At 40.0% G+C, this 19,098-nt stretch overlaps 1 protein-coding gene and 1 pseudogene across 1 annotated transcript; one reads left to right on the top strand and one right to left on the bottom strand.

The window, feature by feature from the left end:
- The first annotated feature begins 7,548 nt into the window (after window positions 1-7,548).
- Window positions 7,549-13,353, top strand: LOC112260704 (annotated as a pseudogene).
- Window positions 13,354-14,479: 1,126 nt separating this feature from the next.
- On the bottom strand, window positions 14,480-16,006 carry LOC112250040 (N-acetylneuraminic acid phosphatase). Its single transcript, XM_024419907.2, has 2 exons — window positions 15,811-16,006; window positions 14,480-15,655 (listed from the first exon to the last, which is right to left on the bottom strand). Exons 1-2 carry the CDS (start codon window positions 15,898-15,900, stop codon window positions 15,014-15,016), a joined length of 732 nt encoding a protein of 243 aa, XP_024275675.1. The 5' UTR covers window positions 15,901-16,006; the 3' UTR covers window positions 14,480-15,013.
- Window positions 16,007-19,098: the final 3,092 nt, after the last annotated feature.

The following is a 19,098-nucleotide window of genomic DNA, read 5'->3' on the forward strand; positions in this document are numbered from 1 at the left end:
CAGGAAAGGGCCTTCCCCAAAGTTGGAAGCACAGAATTGTCTACAATGTATTTTATGCTGTAGCATTAAGATTTCCCTTCACTGGAACTAAGGGGCCTAGCCCGAGGCATGGAAAACAGCCCCAGAACATTATTCCTCAGATGATTATTCCTCCAAACTATGGATTTGGGCAGGTAGCGTTCTCCTGGCATCTGCCAAACGCAGATTTGTCCGTTGGACTGCCAGTTGGTGAAGCGTGATTCGTCGCTCCAGAGTCCAATGGCGGCAAGCTATACACCACGCCAGTCAGCGCTTGGCATTGCGCATGGAGATCTTAGGCTTGTGTGCTGCTGCTCGACCATGGAAACCCATTTCATGAAGCTCCCGACGAACAGTTATTGTGCTGACGTTGCTTCCATATACAGTTTGGAACTCTGTAGTATGTCTTGCAACCAAGGACAGACACTTTTTACACGCTTCAGCACTTGGCGGTCCAGTTCTGTGTGCTTGTGTGGCCTACCACTTCAAGGCTGAGCCATTGTTGCTCTTAAACATTTCCACTTCACAATAACAGAACTTACAGTTGACCGGGGCAGCTCTAACAGGGCAAACATTTTACGAACTGACTTATTGGAAAGGTGGCATCCTATGACTGTGCCATGTTGGCCTTACTGAAGAGCTCAGTGAGTTTCATTCTACTGCCAAGGTTTGTGTATGGAGATTGCATGGCTGTGTGCTCGATTTTATACACCTGTCAGCAAGGGTGAGGCTGAAATAGCTAAGTCAACTAATTTGAAGTGTCCACATACTTTTGAGTATATAGTGTATTTTGGGTTCTGATGGGATACGACAGTTGAACTTAACTCATGAGCCATGTGCAAGTTATATTCTTCAAGAACCAATGGGTACAACTGCAGACTGCCCCTTTAACCACTACCTCTTCTCTTCATTATCACACATTTTCAAATATTTTAGTTGAGCTCATGCTTCAACATGTTTTGAGTCAAACACCGCTTAAGGGACAACATTGGCACATATTTATATTTTAATCCGTATCTTATGTTTACAAGATTGCTATGGGGAATGATGTATGGACAAGTGAATGACTGCTAAAATTGAATCTATTTGATATGCACATGGTCAAAACATACAATGGCTATGAATTATATTATATAGTAGTTGCTGTTGAATGTTCAGTTAGATTGTATATCATAGGGGCAAAAAATAAAGGTTTGTTTCTAGATTCATTTTTTTTTGGTAAGAGCTAAACTTTATTATTCAACATATTGGAAAATATCCAAAGACAATTATCAGTATTATCAAAATTAGGGAAATGTCTTTCAAGCCAAGGGAAGGGGTGTCAGTGGGAATTGCCTCTTGATGTTTGGAAGATGCAATAAACCTCCTGCATATTTCATGTTTGATTGTAAAAAGATACATTTGGCTATTGCTATCTGGTCTGTGTGACTGTTAATTGTTCAATCTCTTGTAATGTCTGGTTCTCCTCAGTTTATTTTCACTGAACTTTTCCCATTTTTAATTACTTGCATTGTCGTATTTTAGTTGAAAAAGTTGAACAATTGCTTTTATGTCTAAAAATGAATGTCATTATTTTCCCCCATAGTATTACTTATCTAGCTATGAATGTGAGTTTTAGGTATTTCAAGGCCTTTAAAGAGCAATGTGTAACTTCCTTTGAGTACTGCCATGGGAGACAAAGAAGTGACTTAAATCTGTCATTATCAAACATTTTCACTAAACCAAGGCAGCCAAGAAGAAAGAAATCCGTATAAGACATAACAGCAACATTGGCACATTTGAAATGTTAATCTCTCCTCCAGTCAACAAGGTTTTACTGTACTGTATGTAGTCAGAGGAATGCCTATGATGTTTTTTTTCTTCAGTTAATGTTTCTCAAACTCTTGCATGAAAACTTGATTGAATAAAAAATGTATGTAGAATAAAATGAATTGTTGATCTGAGTCTCCTGACTTCTCTTGTGGTGTAAAGGTGATATAAGTGGTGATATAAGACCCAGGGATGTACACTAGATATAACATGAAACAAAATAATATACAGTACTAGTCTAAAGTTTTAGAAAACCTACTCATTCAAAGGTTTTTCTTTATTTTTACTGTTTTCTACATTGTAGAATAATAGTGTAGACATCAAATTTATGAAATCATGTAGTTACCAAATAGGTGTTAAACAAATCCAAATATACTTTATATTCTTCAAAGTAGCTACCCTTTGGTTTGCACAATCTCAACCAGCTTCACCTGGAATGTTTTTCCAATATTCTTGAAGGAGTTCCCACATATGAGATTTTTCTTCACTCTGCGGTCCAACTCATCTCAAACCATCTCAATTGGGTTGAGGTCGGGTGATTGTGGAGGCCAGGTCATCTGATGCAGCACTCCATCACTCTCCTTGGTCAAATTTATACTCATCAGATGAAAGGACAGATTTCCACCAGTCTACTGTCCATTGCTTGTGTTTCTTGGCCCAAGCGAGTCTTCTTATTGCTGTCCTTTTAGTAGTGGTTTCTTTGCAGCAATTTGACCATGAAGGCCAGATTCATGCAATCTATCTGATCTGAATCTGATTCACGCAATTTATTTACTAACTCTATTTTATCAATGTACCAATCGGGCTTCAGGAAGAAGCATAGCACAATTCTAGCAGCCATGAAGGTTTTAAATTATATCACTGAAGCCATTGACAAAAAACAGCACTGTCTCATTTTATTGATCTCTCTTTTGATACAGTTGATCATGCTATACTAAGGCAGAGATTGTCGAGTGTAGGTTTTTCAGAGCATGCAGTTGCATGGTTTGCTAACTATCTGTCTGATGGAACTCAGTGCACTCAATTTGATGGACTTTTGTCTGTTAAATTGTCTGCCTTGAATGGTGTGCCCCAAGGCTCTGAACTTGGTCCTCTCTTATTCACTATTTAAATTATTTAAACAAAAATGTCCAAAATGCACAACTTCATTTTTATGCTGATGATACTGTTATTTACTGTTGTACCTCATCTCTTACAAAAGCTTTCCAGAACATGCAAACTGCTTTTTATACTGTCCAACATACCTTGTGTCAATTGAAGCTTATCCTCAATACTGACAAAACTAAGCTAATGGTGTTTTCTAATGCAAGAAATAGACCTCTGAACCTTTCACCTATTACTACCTGTCAGGGCAAGGAGATTGAGGTTGTAACCTCATATAAATATCTTGGCATTTTAATTCATGACGGCCTCCCTTTTAAATTGCATATTCAACAACTTAGCTTCAATTCTTTTTGTGAAATTGGGATTTTATTTTAGGAATAAGGCCTGTTTTTCTTTTGAAGCCAGAAGGAGGCTAGTATCAGCTACATTTATGCCTTTACTAGACTATGGGGATATTTTATATATGAATGCTTCCACTCAGTGTTTGAGATCAATTGACACTCTTTACCATGGCACTTTGAGATTTATTTTAAACTGCAAAACCCTTACGCACCACTGCACTGTGTATACCAGGGTTGGCTGGCCTTCTCTAGTCACTCGTAGGCTCAGTCACGGGTATATTTTTATTTACAAAGCCATTTTGGGTTTACTACCTTTTTATTTGTGCATTTATATTGTTCAGAAATGTAGTGGGTACTCTCTTCATTCGCTGGACTTTATCCTGCTAACTGTTCCAAATGTCCGAACTGAATTTGGTAAAAGGGCTTTTATGTACTCCGCGCCATCGTCTTGGAACACCTTACAAAATACTTTTAAACTGGAAGAACTTGTCCCGATTGGTGTTTTTAAATCACTGATGAAGGATTTTGAGGCTGATTCCCTGACCTGTCAATGTTTTTAATTTGCTGTTTTTTAAATTTTGTTATACTCTTTATGAATTCTTTTTACTAGATTACTTGTAGTTTTTCATGTTGTCTGTCAATTTTTTTTAATGACTTGGTGCTGCCTATCTTGGCCAGGGCACTCTTGAAAAATAGATTTGAATCTCAATGAGCCCTTCCTGGTTAAATAAAGGTTAAATTAAAAAACTCCTCTGGACAGTTGATGTTGAGATGTGTCTGTTACTTGAACTCTGAAGCATTTATTTGGGCTGCAATTTCTGAGGCTGGTAACTCTAATGAACTTCTGCAGCAGAGCTAACTCTGGGTCTTCCTTTCCTGTGGTGGTCCTCATGAGAGCCAGTTTCATCATAGCACGTGATGGTTTTTGTGACTGCAATTGAAGAAACTTTCAGGTTTATTGAAATGTTCCTGATTGACTGACCTTCATGTCTTAAATGAATTATGGGCTGTTGTTTCTCTTTGCTTATTTGAGCTGTTTTTGCCATAACATGGACTTGGTCTTTTACCAAATAGGGCTATATTCTGTATATCAACCCTACCCTGTCATAACACCCCCTGTTGTTTTCCACCAGTTGTTTTCCGCCATCATTTGCAAATAAATTCATAAAAAATCCTACAATGTGATTTTCTGGATTTTTTTTCTCATTTTGTCTGTCATAGTTGAAGTGTACCTATGATGAAAATTACAGGCCTCTTATCTTTTAAGTGGGAGAACTTGCACAATTGGTGGCTGACTAAATACTTTTTGCCCCACTGTGTGTGTGTGTGTGTATATGTATATATATATATATATATATATATATATATATATATATATATATATATATATATATATATATATATATATAGAGAGAGAGATAGAGATATATATATATATATATATATATATATATATATATATATATATCTCTCTATATATATATATATATATATATATATATATATATATATATATATATATATATATATAGAGAGAGAGATATATATATATATATATATATATATAGAGAGAGAGAGAGAGAGAGAGAGAGAGAGAGAGAGAGAGAGAGAGAGAGAGAGAGAGAGAGCTATTTGGTTACAATGGAAATTATCTTTATCTTTCTCTCACCTCTATGAATCTTCAACCAAACTTAAACGATCACATTCAAAAAGACAGCTTGGATTTTGTTGTATAGCTCACTCACTTATCAGAGAATTGCAAGCCGTCCTTTTCAATTACTTGACCTTTCACACTTCTTATTACGACAAGTGTATTTCCTCGGTCGCTAAAAACTTCCTGCGAAGTTGGCGACTTTTCACATGCAGGTTTTAATGTGCTGAGCTTTGGTGTATTAACACAACTTTTCACCTCATAAATGTTTTATATGTAACAATGGGTCGATATTACATAGAAACAATATGTTATTTTACCGTAACTGTTTCTCGAAAAACATTGTCCTTGTCAGCCAATTAGTTAGTATTAGTGGGAATCTATTTACGCAGAGAGAATTTATGGAAAGACAACTTTGAGGTTTCAAGCAAGGAATATGACTGTTATAAAAGCTATACCTAGTGGGATAAAATCTTTACTTCAGAATAATGCATATTTTGGAATATCTCATATTGTAAGCGATATCCAGTTGAATGGCATAGGTTTACGAGATAAGTTATTCAACAATAGTTTATTAAGGAATATTTTATACAGGAAGTCTATTCCCTCCGTGATATTTTGTTGGACTTCATCGTTTGATGTAAACTGGCGCCGTGCTTTGCTCACTCCACACACATTTATGGTGACCAATAAAGTAATGGAGATCTCCTTTAAGATTATCCATAGATTCTATCCGTGTAATTGATTTCTAAATATATACCTGCTGTTACCAGTAAATGCAGTTTTTGTGAACTAGAAAAGTTATCTATTGAAAATGTATTCTGTCATTGTTTATATAGTAAAGTGTTCTGGACTGATGTAAAACTATATATTGGCAACAAATTGCATATAACAATTTAAATATCTAAGTTTGACATTATTTTACTACACTGATTCCACAATTGAACGTGAGTATGTCATAAATCTCTTTATTTTATTAGGAAAAAATGTCAAACAAATCAAAATTTATGAAGAAAAATGCCCTTTTCTTAATTGGAAAACTATTTAGAGTCATTAAAATGTATACAAAACGTCTAAAAAATGTATTTGCTACATGTCTGTATTTGAATTCATGTGGGTTTGTATTTTTTCTCTCCTATTTGTGGAATCCCTCAGCCTGTTCTGTTTATGTTTAGCATATTACCGTTTAATAAAACGTTTTAAAACAAGGAAAGAAAGAAGAAAGAAAAGAGAACGTCAAAAAGCATGGATTTTGCATCGTAGTGGAAGAACACTTACATATTTTTTTACTGAACCAGGCTTTGGCATATCTAAGGAAAAACAACGTTTCGCTTTTCAGGACCTAACGAAGGCTCATGTTGAGTCGTTTGACCAATGAGTTTCAGATGATCTGTGTCGTGCTGTGCAGGTAACGTTAGGTGCAGTGGGAAAATCAGTGCTGTGTAAACTGTGCCCCTTCAAGCACAATGTTTGAAGTAGCTAGCGGTTAGCTAATATAATAGACCTACTGATATGAGTGTCCTGCAGAAACGTAAGAAACACGATTTTGTTTGAGGAAGTCACTGATATGTATTTGCGAGAAAGTTACCTAGTTAATTGTTACCTGATTGTCTTTAAAAATAAAAATAAATTAAGGATTCAATTCAATTTGATGTCATTCTCCCCAGTACGCCACAACATCTGACCCAAATACTGTTACCTTCCAACTTTGAGCTGATGTTCACTGTGTTCAAGTTAGCTTAGCTAACGCAGGAACTTGGTTGTAGTTATCGTCTGTCATTTAAAACCATGTGGTTAGATGTTTTAGAGTTTGTGAAATGTTGGTTTTCTATTTTCCTTTTCAGGCCATTCCTCCGTTGGAGTTTATGCTTAGAAATGACCGGATCAGCTTGGCGTTAGCGGAGGCCACCATCTATAAACGAGTGGTGGGCAAAGGGGGCATCTGCCGGGACCTGATGGTGTTCCCATCAGAGTGCAGAGGGAAACGCTTGTGGTTAGATGCCAGTAGACCCAACCATACCATATCCGGATCTACCCCATTCATAGACGATAGTGTCTTCTGGTCGGGCGCTCGTTTTGACCATTAAAACGCATCTTTTGAGAAATTATTGAAGAAAAAAATAGGTTAAATTACTACACACATTTTATAGGTTTAGTGTTCCCACACGTCCATATCTCCATGTTACAGTGATTGTTTATGGAAGACAGGCTACCTGTGTGAATGAGCTATATAGCGTGCTACGAACACCTGTGTGTAACGTTAAGCATAACTGCGGACCTGTAGTTATTCAACTGGAGGAATACAGTTGATCTGTCCAAAACTGCTACAGTAAGTGTATATATATATTTTTTAAATATTATTTATGCTGAAATGAAAGATACGCGGCATAAGAGCATAGGTTTCAAAAAACAATTCCCAAGCGATAATTATTGACGTTTCTAAACGTTAAATCCCAGCGTTGGAATTGTATTTCTCTCAACCAATTTTGGGCGAAGCTAACCGTTGAAAATCCGACTGATAAAGAGGGTTTTCTAGAGCTAATCCGGATTGTACTGTATATGACTGTCAAGACACGGTTTATCTATACTCACAACACTTGCCCATTGTGATGAATTTAAGTTTTGAGCTGTGATTCATCACAGACAGATGTCAACTGGTCCGTGAATGGGATTCCCAAAGCCATCATCAAGCAGTCCCTGGGCCAGGTGTCCATCATGGTGAAGTCTAGGCTGTGTAACCTGCATGGGCTCCCTCCCAAAGAGCATCACAAGGAGGCCGAGGTAGGAGAATGGCATGCTTCCTACCACACAGCACATATGTGGGAACTATTCAATCTAATCATTTGTGCTTCAAAGCAGAAATAAAGGCACTTTTTATGTCTTACTTTACATTCTTTAGATTTCAATATCTCTCCTTTTCTCTGTCGCACTCTCTATCCTCATTGAAACAGGAAATGGGTGGTTATTTTGTGAATGGGATCTAGAAGGTTATTCACATGCTGATCATGCCAAGGAGGAACTACCCTATTGCTATGTCAAGACCCAAGTGGAAGAACAGAGGCTAGGGATACCCTCCATATGGTAAGCAAGGCAGTTAATGTACAGTATGTGGGGGGTGTTTATGTACAAGCTGAACATTGCAGTGTTGGAGTATTTAAGATGTAAGTAGCCTAACATTGATTTTACATTTTAGTCATTCAGCAGACACTCTTACAGGAGTAATTAGGGCTAGGTGCCTTGATCAAGGACGCATCGACAGAACCAGCGACATTTCGGTTACTGGGCCCAACACTTAACCGCTAGGCTACCTGCCGCCCTCATTATCACCTTGATCCAGACAGAAGATCAAGCTATGCTTTGTCTGTCTCCCCAGATATCACCATGCACTGTGTGAAGGAGGAGTGCACAGCTATCAATATGAACCTGCATTACCTGGATAACGGGACTGCGATGCTCAAATTCATCTACCAGAAAGAGCTCTTCTTCCTGCCCCTAGGTTTTGCACTGAAGGTGAAATGAAGCTGTGATATTTGGAACAGGAACATGCACGTGACTAGAGCAGGGCGATATATCGAATTAATTTGATTAATTCAAATTTGTTTTTGCACAATATTCCAAACGCCTGTATCGCAAGAATTTGTTTTTATGAGCGTTCATGTCTGCTTGTTATCATGTCTTTTTGGTCTCGTCTCTTTCATTCCTTCTGTGCTGTGTGCATCTTCCATTTACATCAGAGATCTGAATATAATGACGAGAAGCTCATGTCGCTGCCCTAACAATTAGAGCCGTTGACCCAAATGGCGGGAAGTCAGGCGACAAGCTTAGGTCCAAAATAAGCCCGTAGAAACGCATTGGGCTTATTTTGGACATATTTTTGCAAGAGTGAAGCCTCGCGCTTCTCCTCTTCCTCTGTTTACACACACACACCAAGCCCCTCCCCCTGCCACTCACACCAACACAGTTGAGAGATCACTTCATCTCTGACAAGCGGTTTCAACTCACTATTTACATTTGAGGTTTGGTTCAACAGAATCGGTCATATGGATACAAACACATTGAGACATTATTTTCTCTAATAAAGAAGTTAACTTCTCTAACAATATCCTTCTTATGTCTCAGCTACTCAAATTGCACGCAGAGCAGACACTACTAAATCAGGAGTATTAAAGAACGTTGATTCTGGAAAATGTATGCTAGCAGCATTTTAGCCAAAGACTGTTCTACTTGCTGTCTAGTCTGTATTTTATAAATGTGCAATAAGCATAAAACACAATTTATACAAGTAATTGGCAACTCATTCTGAGAAATGAGGTAGGTCACTTGATTTCAACATCTGAACAAATTGGAAAGGCTAGCATGCTGTTCAAACAGTTGGAGACGGACAGAAAGGTGTGTTCATAACAATTCAAATGTTCTCCCTTGTTAGCTAATCAATACATGCAGGTTGGCCAAACTTGAAATATAAAGCACGTGGGCTTGTGCTTGAAAGATTGAGACCTGTGTTAATTTTCTAATGGCTGCTACAAGAAGTTAGTCATTATTAGTGAATTTGCATTATGCATAGTTCTGGTCAATTTTATATATATATATATATATATACAGACTTGAAAGTCAGATCATGATTATTGAAAATAAGCAGGTTCAATTATTTTGATAAAATAATTATACACTGCTCAAAAAAATAAAGGGAACACTAAAATAACACATCCTAGATCTGAATGAATTAAATATTCTTATTAAATACTTTTTTCTTTACATAGTTAAATGTGCTGACAACAAAATCACACAAAAATTATCAATGGAAATCAAATTTATCAACCCATGGATGTCTGGATTTGGAGTCACACTCAAAATTAAGGTGGAAAACCACACTACAGGCTGATTCAACTTTGATGTAATGTCCTTAAAACAAGTCCAGATGAGGCTCAGTAGTGTGTGGCCTCCACGTGCCTGTATGCTCCTGATGAGGTGGCGGATGGTCTCCTGAGGGATCTCCTCCCAGACCTGGACTAAAGCATCTGCCAACTCCTGGATAGTATGGTGCAACGTGGCGTTGGTGGATGGAGCGAGACATGATGTCCCAGATGTGCTCAATTGGATTCAGGTCTGGGGAACGGGCGGGCCAGTCCATAGCATCAATGCCTTCCTCTTGCAGGAACTGCTGACACACTCCAGCCACATGAGGTCTAGCATTGTCTTACAGTAGGAGGAACCCAGGGCCAACCGCACCAGCATATGGTCTCACAAGGGGTCTGAGGATCTCATCTCGGTACCTAATGGCAGTCAGGCTACCTCTGGCGAGCACATGGAGGGCTGTGCGGCCCCCCAAAGAAATGCCACCCCACACCATGACTGACCCACCGCCAAACCGGTCATGCTGGAGGATGTTGCAGGCAGCAGAACGTTCTCCACGGCGTCTCCAGACTGTCACGTCTGTCACATGTGCTCAGTGTGAACCTGCTTTCATCTGTGAAGAGCACAGGGCGCCTGTGGCGAATTTGCCAATCTTGGTGTTCTCTGGCAAATGCCAAACGTCCTGCATGGTGTTGGGCTGTAAGCACAACCCCCACCTGTGGACGTCGGGCCCTCATGGAGTCTGTTTCAGACCGTTTGAGCAGACACATGCACATTTGTGGCCTGCTGGAGGTCATTTTGCAGGGCTCTGGCAGTGCTCCTCCTGCTCCTCCTTGCACAAAGGCGGAGGTAGCGGTCCTGCTGCTGGGTTGTTGCCCTCCTACGGCCTCCTCCACGTCTCCTGATGTACTGGCCTGTCTCTTGGTAGCGCCTCCATGCTCTGGACACTACGCTGACAGACACAGCAAACCTTCTTGCCATAGCTCGCATTGATGTGCCATCCTGGATGAGCTGCACTACCTGAGCCACTTGTGTGGGTTGTAGACTCCGTCTCATGCTACCACTAGAGTGAAAGCACCGCCAGCATTCAAAAGTGACCAAAACATCAGCCAGGAAGCATAGGAACTGAGAAGTGGTCTGTGGTTATCACCTGCAGAACCACTCCTTTATTGGGGGTGTCTTGCTAATTGCCTATCATTTCCACCTGTTGTCTATTCCATTTGCACAACAGCATGAGAAATTTATTGTCAATCAGTGTTGCTTCCTAAGTGGACAGTTTGATTTCACAAAAGTGTGATTGACTTGGAGTTACATTGTGTTGTTTAAGTGTTCCCTTTCTTTTTTTGAGCAGTGTATTATTAGTGGGGCTTAAATTTAGCCTAATTACACACACCCTGAATTCATTAGATTATTGCTGACTGTTTGAAATGCAGTGTATTTGAACTTTAATTGTACAACAGCTTCAAACATATATCGTGAATCGGCCATGAATTTGAAAAAAATCGATATGATTTTCAGGCCATATCGCCCAGCCCTACATGTATAACATTTTATTAAAAACCTCTATAGAGTCGATGTCCGCACCCCTGCATAAACCAAATTAGCATAATACAAAAGTTCTCAAAAATATTACAGCTCATATTAGTAAATCAGTCAATTGAAATAATTTCATTAGGCCCTAATCTAAGGATTTCAAATGACTGGTAACACAGATATGCATCTGTTGGTCACATATGCCGTTAAAAAAAAAAAAAAAATGGGCCTCAGGATCTCGTCATGTTATCTCTGTGCATTCAAATTGCCATTGACTAAAATGCAATTTTGTTTGTTGTCTGTAGGTTATGCCTGTCTATACTATAACCCCACCGCCACCATGGGCCACTGTTCACAACGTTAAAATCAGCAAACCGCTTGCCCACATGACACCATACACGTGGTCTGCGATTTGAGGCTGGTTAGACGTACTGCCAAATTCTCTAAAACGACGTTGGAGGTGGCTTATGGTAAAATTAACATTAAATTCTGTGGCAACAGCTCAGGTGGACATTCCTGCAGTCAGCATTCCAATTGCACATTCCCTCAACTTCTGACATCTGTAGCATTGTGTTGTGACAACTGCACATTTTAGTGGCCTATTTATTAACATCTCAAGGATGATCAATGGAAACAGGATGCACCTGAGCTCAATTTCAAGTCTCATAGCAAAGGATCTGAATACTCATGTTTTAAGGTATGTTTTTAATTTTTAATACATTTGCAAACCTGTTTTTTCTTTGTCATTATGGGGTATTGTGTGTAGATTGAGGCCATCTAATTTAATCCATTTTAGAAAAGGGCTGTAACGTTACAAAATGTGGAAAAGGGAAAGGGGTCTAAATACTTTCCGAATGCACTGTATATATTAAAATGAATAAGTGTTCTATTTCATTCTGTGTTTGCATGTTTAGAAGGAATGTGTAGATGAATGCTCATGGTTTCTGTCTTTTCCTACCAGATCCTGAACAAGTCATCATGAGAGAGGAACTTTGGTCGTGGCCGTGTTTACAAGACAGCTGGTTGAGAAGAAGGGTGAGGACAACCTGGTGTTTGGGGTCAAACCCGGTGGTCCCAAGGTAATGGACAAACTGGATGCTGATGGTCTGCCCCACCACCCCCCCGTCAGCGCCTTGCTACAGTACTGAGACACCTTCTACAGCCACCTCAACACCGGACAGAGCTTTGTCAACTTCTATACTTGAGCCTGTCTCTGCTCTATGATAATGAGTCGGCCAGATGCAGCTGCTAATGCAATTTATAACCTGCTGTTTTCTCTCGCTTGCGTAGGAGTCAAGAAAACTGTGGTAGACAACATCAAGGTGTGCAGCAACGACGCTGGTTCAACCGCATCTGCAATACGGTGCGATGGTCCTGTAAACCCACCATCGGGGACAAGTTCGCCATCCAGAAGGGCATCCTGAACCGCCTGTGGCCTGCCGAGGACATGCCCTTCACAGAGAGCGGCATGACCACCGACATCCTGTCCAATCCCCACGGCTTCCCCTCCCCCATGACCATTGGCATGCTCATCGAGAGCACGGCTAGCAAGTCAGGCGCCCTCCACGGCCTGTGCCAATATACCATGCCCTTCACCTTTTCTGAGGAGAACTTGACACTGGAGCATTTCAGCAACATGCTATGCCGGCTACAGCCACTGTAGCACCGAGCGCCTCTCCAGCTGGCCTCAGCGGCCTTGAGCTGGATGGGGACATCTTCATCGGCGTGGTCTACTACCAGCGGCTACGTCACATGGTCTCCGACAACTTCCAGGTTCGGCCGCGGGACAAGGTGACCAACCAGCCGGTGGGCGGGAGGAACATCCAGGGGGGCATCCACTTTGGGGAGATGGAGCGTGACAACCCCTGCTGGCGCACGGGATCTCATTGCTGCTCCACGACCACCTATTCAACTGCTCTGACTGCCTCAATCCTCAGGCCGACTCTTTTTCTCTGTATATATATCAATGATGTTGCTCTTGCTGCTGGTGATTCTCTGATCCACCTCTACGCAGATGACACCATTCTGGAAACAGCATCTCCAATCCCAAATTTTATCTAGAATTGGCTTCCTATTTCGCAACAAAGTCTCCTTCACTCATGCTGTTGAACATACCCTCGTAAAACTGACTATCCTACAGATCCTTGACTTCGGCAATGTCATTTACAAAATAGCCTCCAACACTCTACTCAGCAAACTGGATGTAGTCTATCATAGTGCCATCCGTTTTGTCACCAAAACCCCATGTACTACCCACCACTGCGACCTGTATGCTCTCGTTGGCTGGCCCTCGCTACATATTCGTCGCCAAACCCACTGGCTCCAGGTCATCTTTAAGTCTTTGCAAGGTAAAGCCCCGCCTTATCTCAGCTCACTGGTCACCATAGCAACACCCACTCGTAGCACCCGCTCCAGCAGGTATATTTCACTGGTCATCCCCAAAGCCAACTCCTCTTTTGGCCGCCTTTCCTTCCAGTTCTCTGCTGCCATTGACTGGAACAAATTGCAAAAATCACTGAAGCTGGAGACTTATATCTCCCTCACTGCCTTTAAGCATCAGCTGTCAGAGCAGCTTACTGTGCATTGCACCTGTACACAGCCCATCTGTAAATAGCCCACCCAACTACCTCATCCTCATATTGTTATTTATTTTTGCACCCTAGTATCTCTACTTGCACAGCTTCATCTGCACATCTATCACTCCAGTGCTAATGCTAAATTGTAATTATTTCACCACTATGGCCAATTTATTGCCTTACCTCCCTAATGTTACTACATTTGCACACACTGTATATAGATTTTTCTATTGTGTTATTGACTGTACGTTTGTTTATCCCATGTGTAACTCTGTGTTGTTGTTTTTGTCGCACTGATTTGCTTTATCTTGGCCAGGTCACAGTTGTAAATGAGAATTTGTTCTCAACTGGCCTACCTGGTTAAATAAAGGTGAAAAATAAAAATGGTCTCTAACCTATCATAAATAATGGCTGAGTTAAGAGATAAGTCAAAGGATAGTTGGAATCTACCAAAAATTGTAAAGATATTGCACAGTAACTGTAATATATAAATAACATTTGTCATTTTGCAGACGCTCTATACACAGAGACTTATAATTAGTACATTCATCTTAAGGGGGCTAGGTGAGACAACACATCACAATCATATCAAGTACATTTTCCCTCAGAGTATTTATCAGCATTACAATACTATAAATCAGTCTATTTAGAGTGACATTCTGTAAGAAAATACACTTTGATGGTGTACTTTAAGCATTAGACAAAGTTGATTCATGTGACCACTAGGGAAAGTGAGTTTTGACATTTAGACTAAGTAGACGTTACTTTTCGGAATGACAATCACGACCCATTCAAGTGGCTCAGTTGTTTCGGACCTGTGCACAGGCTTCAGCTTCATATTTCCAGTAAACTATATGTAATACCTACCTCCACCAACAGATAACATAAAATGACAGAATTATACATTGGCTGCATTAGACAGTAGAGACGATGGACAATGAAACAGAATTTTGGTAGGTAAGCAAATAATTGTTGCTGTAAAGTAATTTTGTCTTTCATCCAGATTGAATATGAAAGAAAATAAGATGATTTTGACAATCCCTTTTACAAAAAAAACGTGTTTTCATTAACTCAGGCCTTTGGAAACAATCTTCATGTGATTGGTTTAGACATTGTTCCCCGTACTTTCACTTCAACTTGGCCAGCACCTCAGGTAAATCCAGCACAGAGGGAATGGTGTAGTCTGGATTGACAGATCCCTCAGGTGGACACACCCCTCCGTTATTAATCCACACTGTGGCTCTAACCCCTGCCTTAAACCCCCCGACAATGTCTGTGTCCAGGGAGTCTCCCACCATAACACAGTCGTGAGCCTGCACCGCGAGCAGGCCAAAGCAATGGGTGAAGATGGAGCGAGCTGGCTTCTCTTCTGCATGCTCTCCCCCCACCACCACAGCATCAAACAGCCCCTGACACCCCAACGCCACTACCTTCTCCCTCTGTGTCTGGGTCTCTCCATTGGTCAGCAGCAGCAGTTTGTGGCTGGTCCTCAGCTGCTTCAGCAGGGTAAGTACTGGAGGTGTTATGGTTAGAAGCTCCAGGCGAGTGTTCTTCCATTGGTAGTAGCACTCACTGGCAAGGGTGGGGTTAGAGCTGGGACTCCCACCCATAACCTCCTGGAAGCTCTCCTCCCAGTGGCTGATCCGCACCTCATCTATTGTCCTACCACCAGCTGGGTCAAAGGTCTCGTGATGGAGCTTGTGCTTAAATCTGTCACAAATGGCAATGGTGTGTTCATGGTCTAATGTTGTCTTCAAGAGCTCTGTGACCTAGGAAACAAAGAAATCAATGCTGATCGTAATATGTGTACCTAAACAACCCAGGTAACGTTTTGATCAAGCAAAGGACAATCGAATCAAGTACCTGTAAGCCTACTTTACTCGGGGGGAAAAATGGAATGTCATGAAACGGCCGTGCTACTCACTTTTTGAATGGCCACTCCACCGGCACCCGCTGTGTCAATGAGCGTGTTATCCAAGTCGAGCAATATCGCCTTGATACCTTCACTGTTCATTGCCGCTATCAACAGGTTACAAAGAAATGTAATGTTAGTATAGCTTTTATACGGCGAAACAAGTTACTAGCTAGCTACTGTAAATGCATGCCTTCAATGCGGAAATGTTGGCAATAAAGAAACGCATTATGGGAGCTGTAGGTTTTCAGATCTATTTTTTTTTCTCGTTTTGGCCACTAGAGAGCGTCAATATATCACATAAAACAGTATAAGTTCCAGATAAATAGGCTTATTTTCAAGTCATTTCAAGGACATCTGCAACCCCAATCTAAAGGCATTTTAAAGCTACAATATGTAACTTTTTGGGTGACCCGATCCAGTTATGGATCTATGATTCTCATTGAAAACAAGTTAAGAAGCGGTAGATTGTTCAATGTGCGATATTTTTATTCTTCCAGTTCTTAAATTTAGTTTTTGTTTATTTCAGCAAACAGCTGAAAATACAATATTTTTGGTTATGGAAAATATATCTCACAGCAGTTTAGATGGTACAATGACTCCTTGTTTTGTCACAAACTGAAATTAGGCGAGTATTCGAATTTTAGCAACCAGGAAATGGCAGAGCGATTTATGCATATTGCACCTTTTAACTAAAGATTTACACATACATTACTTTCACAAATGTATATAATTTATGATGCATGAGTTGCAATTGTTTTTAAGTTAAACCATTTGTTTTATTTTTATGAAACTCTGCTTGAGTGATCAATTAAAATCTAAGTATACAGTGCTTTGCAGAGTATTCATACCCCTTTTATCTCTTCAAATTGTGTGATTTAAAATGTATTTAATTGTAATTTATTGTCAACAATGAACTCAATACTCTGTCAGTGGAAAGAAAATAGAGATTAATTAGATATGTTAACTAATATATAGTTATTGCATAAGTATTCAGCCCTTTTGTTAAGGCAAGCTGAAATAATTAGCTCAGGAGTAAAATTTGGTTTAACAAATCACAGAATATGTAACATGGACTCTGTGGGAAATAATAGGGCTTAACATGATTTTCTTATGACTAACCCTTCCTCTGTCCCCATACAGTACATACATCTGTAAGGTCCCGCAGTCAAGTTTTGAATTTCAAGCACAGATTCAACTACAAAGACCAGGGAGCCTATCAAAGCCTCATAAAATGCCAGTGATTGGTCGGTAACAATATCAAATCAGACATTGAATATCTCTTTAAGCATAGTGAAGTTAATAATTATGCTGTGGATTATGTATTAAACCACCCAGACACAAAGATACATGCGTCCTTCTGAACTAAGTTGCAGGACAGGAATGAAACTGCTCAGGAATGTTACCATGAGGCCATCGGTGATTGTAAAACCGTTACAGACTTCAATGGCTGTAATGGGAGAAAACTGAGGATGGATCAACAAGATTGTAGTGACTCCACGAGAATGATTTAAATGACAGAGTGAAAAGAATAATACAAATATACAGAATGCCTAAATGCAATGTTGGGGCAAATCCAACACAAGACATCACTGAGTAACTGCCGCCTTATTTTCAAGCAGTGGTGGCTGCATCATGGTATAGGTATGCTTGACATCGGCAAATACTGAGGAGATTTTTAGGATAAAAATAAACGGTGTGGAGCTAAGCACAGGCAAAATTCTAGAGGAAAACCTGCTTCAGTCTGCTTTACAACAGACACTGGGGGATGAATTCATCTTTCAGCAGGACAATAGCCTACAACACAAGGCCAAATCTACACGTGTTGCTTACTAAGAATACAGAATGTTCCTGAGTGGCCAAGTTACAGTTGACTTAAATATGCTTGAAAATCTATGGCAATATTTGAAAATTGCTTTGTAGTCATGAGCACCAACATCTTGACAGAGATTGAAGAATTGTGAAAATAATAAAGGGCTAATATTGCACAATCCAGGTGTGCAAAGCTCTTCGAGACTTACTCAAGAAGTCTCACAGCTGTAGTCTCTGCCAAAGGTGTTTCTAACATGTATTGACTCAGGGGGTTGAATACTTATGCAACGACAATATTTTGTTATTTAATATTTATTAATCTTTATATATAATAGCCACCCTTTGCCTTGATTACAGCTTTGCACACTCTTGACTTTCTCTCAACCAGCTTCATGAGGAATGCTTTTCCAAAAGTCTTGAAGGAGTTCCCACATATGCTGAGGACTTGTTGGCTGATTTTCCTTCACTCTGCGGTCCAGCTCATCCCAAACCATCTCAATTGGGTTGAGGTTGGGTGATTGTGGATTGCCAGGTCATCTGATGCAGGACTCCATCACTCTCCTTCTTGGTCAAACAGCCTTTACATGACCTGGATGTGTGTTTGAGGTCATTGTCCTGTTGAAAAACAAATTATAGTCCAACTAAACGCAAACCAGATGGGATGGCGTATCACTGCAGAATGCTGTTGTAGCCATACTGGTTAAGTGTACCTTGAATTCTAAATAAATCAATGACAGTGTCACCAGCAAAGCACCCACACACCATCACACCACCTGCTTCATGGTGGGAACCACACATGTGGATATCATCCATTCACCTACTCTGCGTCTCACAAAGGCACAGCAGTTGGAACCAAAAATCTCAAATATAGACTCAAAGGACAGATTTCCACTGGTCTAATGTCCGTTGCTCCTTTTTCTTGGCCCAGGCAAGTCTATTCTTATTAGTGTTGTCGTGAAGTGACTATCATTCATTTGATGACATGGTATTTATTGAATAATTAGCCATGTTTAATTATTACGTGATTCAATTAATAATGTAACAATTAACACATTAGTAACCTGGGTCACCATGGGAAAAGTTTGTTTTAATGAGTTACCGTTTCCAGAATTAAGTCAAGAATATATCAGAATCTCTATCATAGCAGTTAATCATTTCCTTATCAGCAGACATGCCAACATGCATGTATTTTGCATACCAACTATGCAATTCTCTGTCCATCTACGCAGGTACGAGATCAGAGTTAAAAGTAAGCAAAAATGAATAGGGCCCAATTTTTTTATTTGATTAAAAATAGATTTTTTTAAAATCCACTTACTAATTGTTTCAAGCTAACGTTAGCGAACATAAGGACATTGTGGGCTCTAAAGTGCCAGCAGGTCACTCGCATTTGCTAGTGAAAGGAATTAAATGCAAATACGACAAATAACTGGTCGCATTTGTGCGAGTGTGATTCTATAATTTAGTTGTATTTTCCATGTAACATTA

Source organism: Oncorhynchus tshawytscha, linkage group LG01 (assembly GCF_018296145.1).
Source record: "Oncorhynchus tshawytscha isolate Ot180627B linkage group LG01, Otsh_v2.0, whole genome shotgun sequence".
Lineage (NCBI taxonomy): Eukaryota > Metazoa > Chordata > Actinopteri > Salmoniformes > Salmonidae > Oncorhynchus > Oncorhynchus tshawytscha.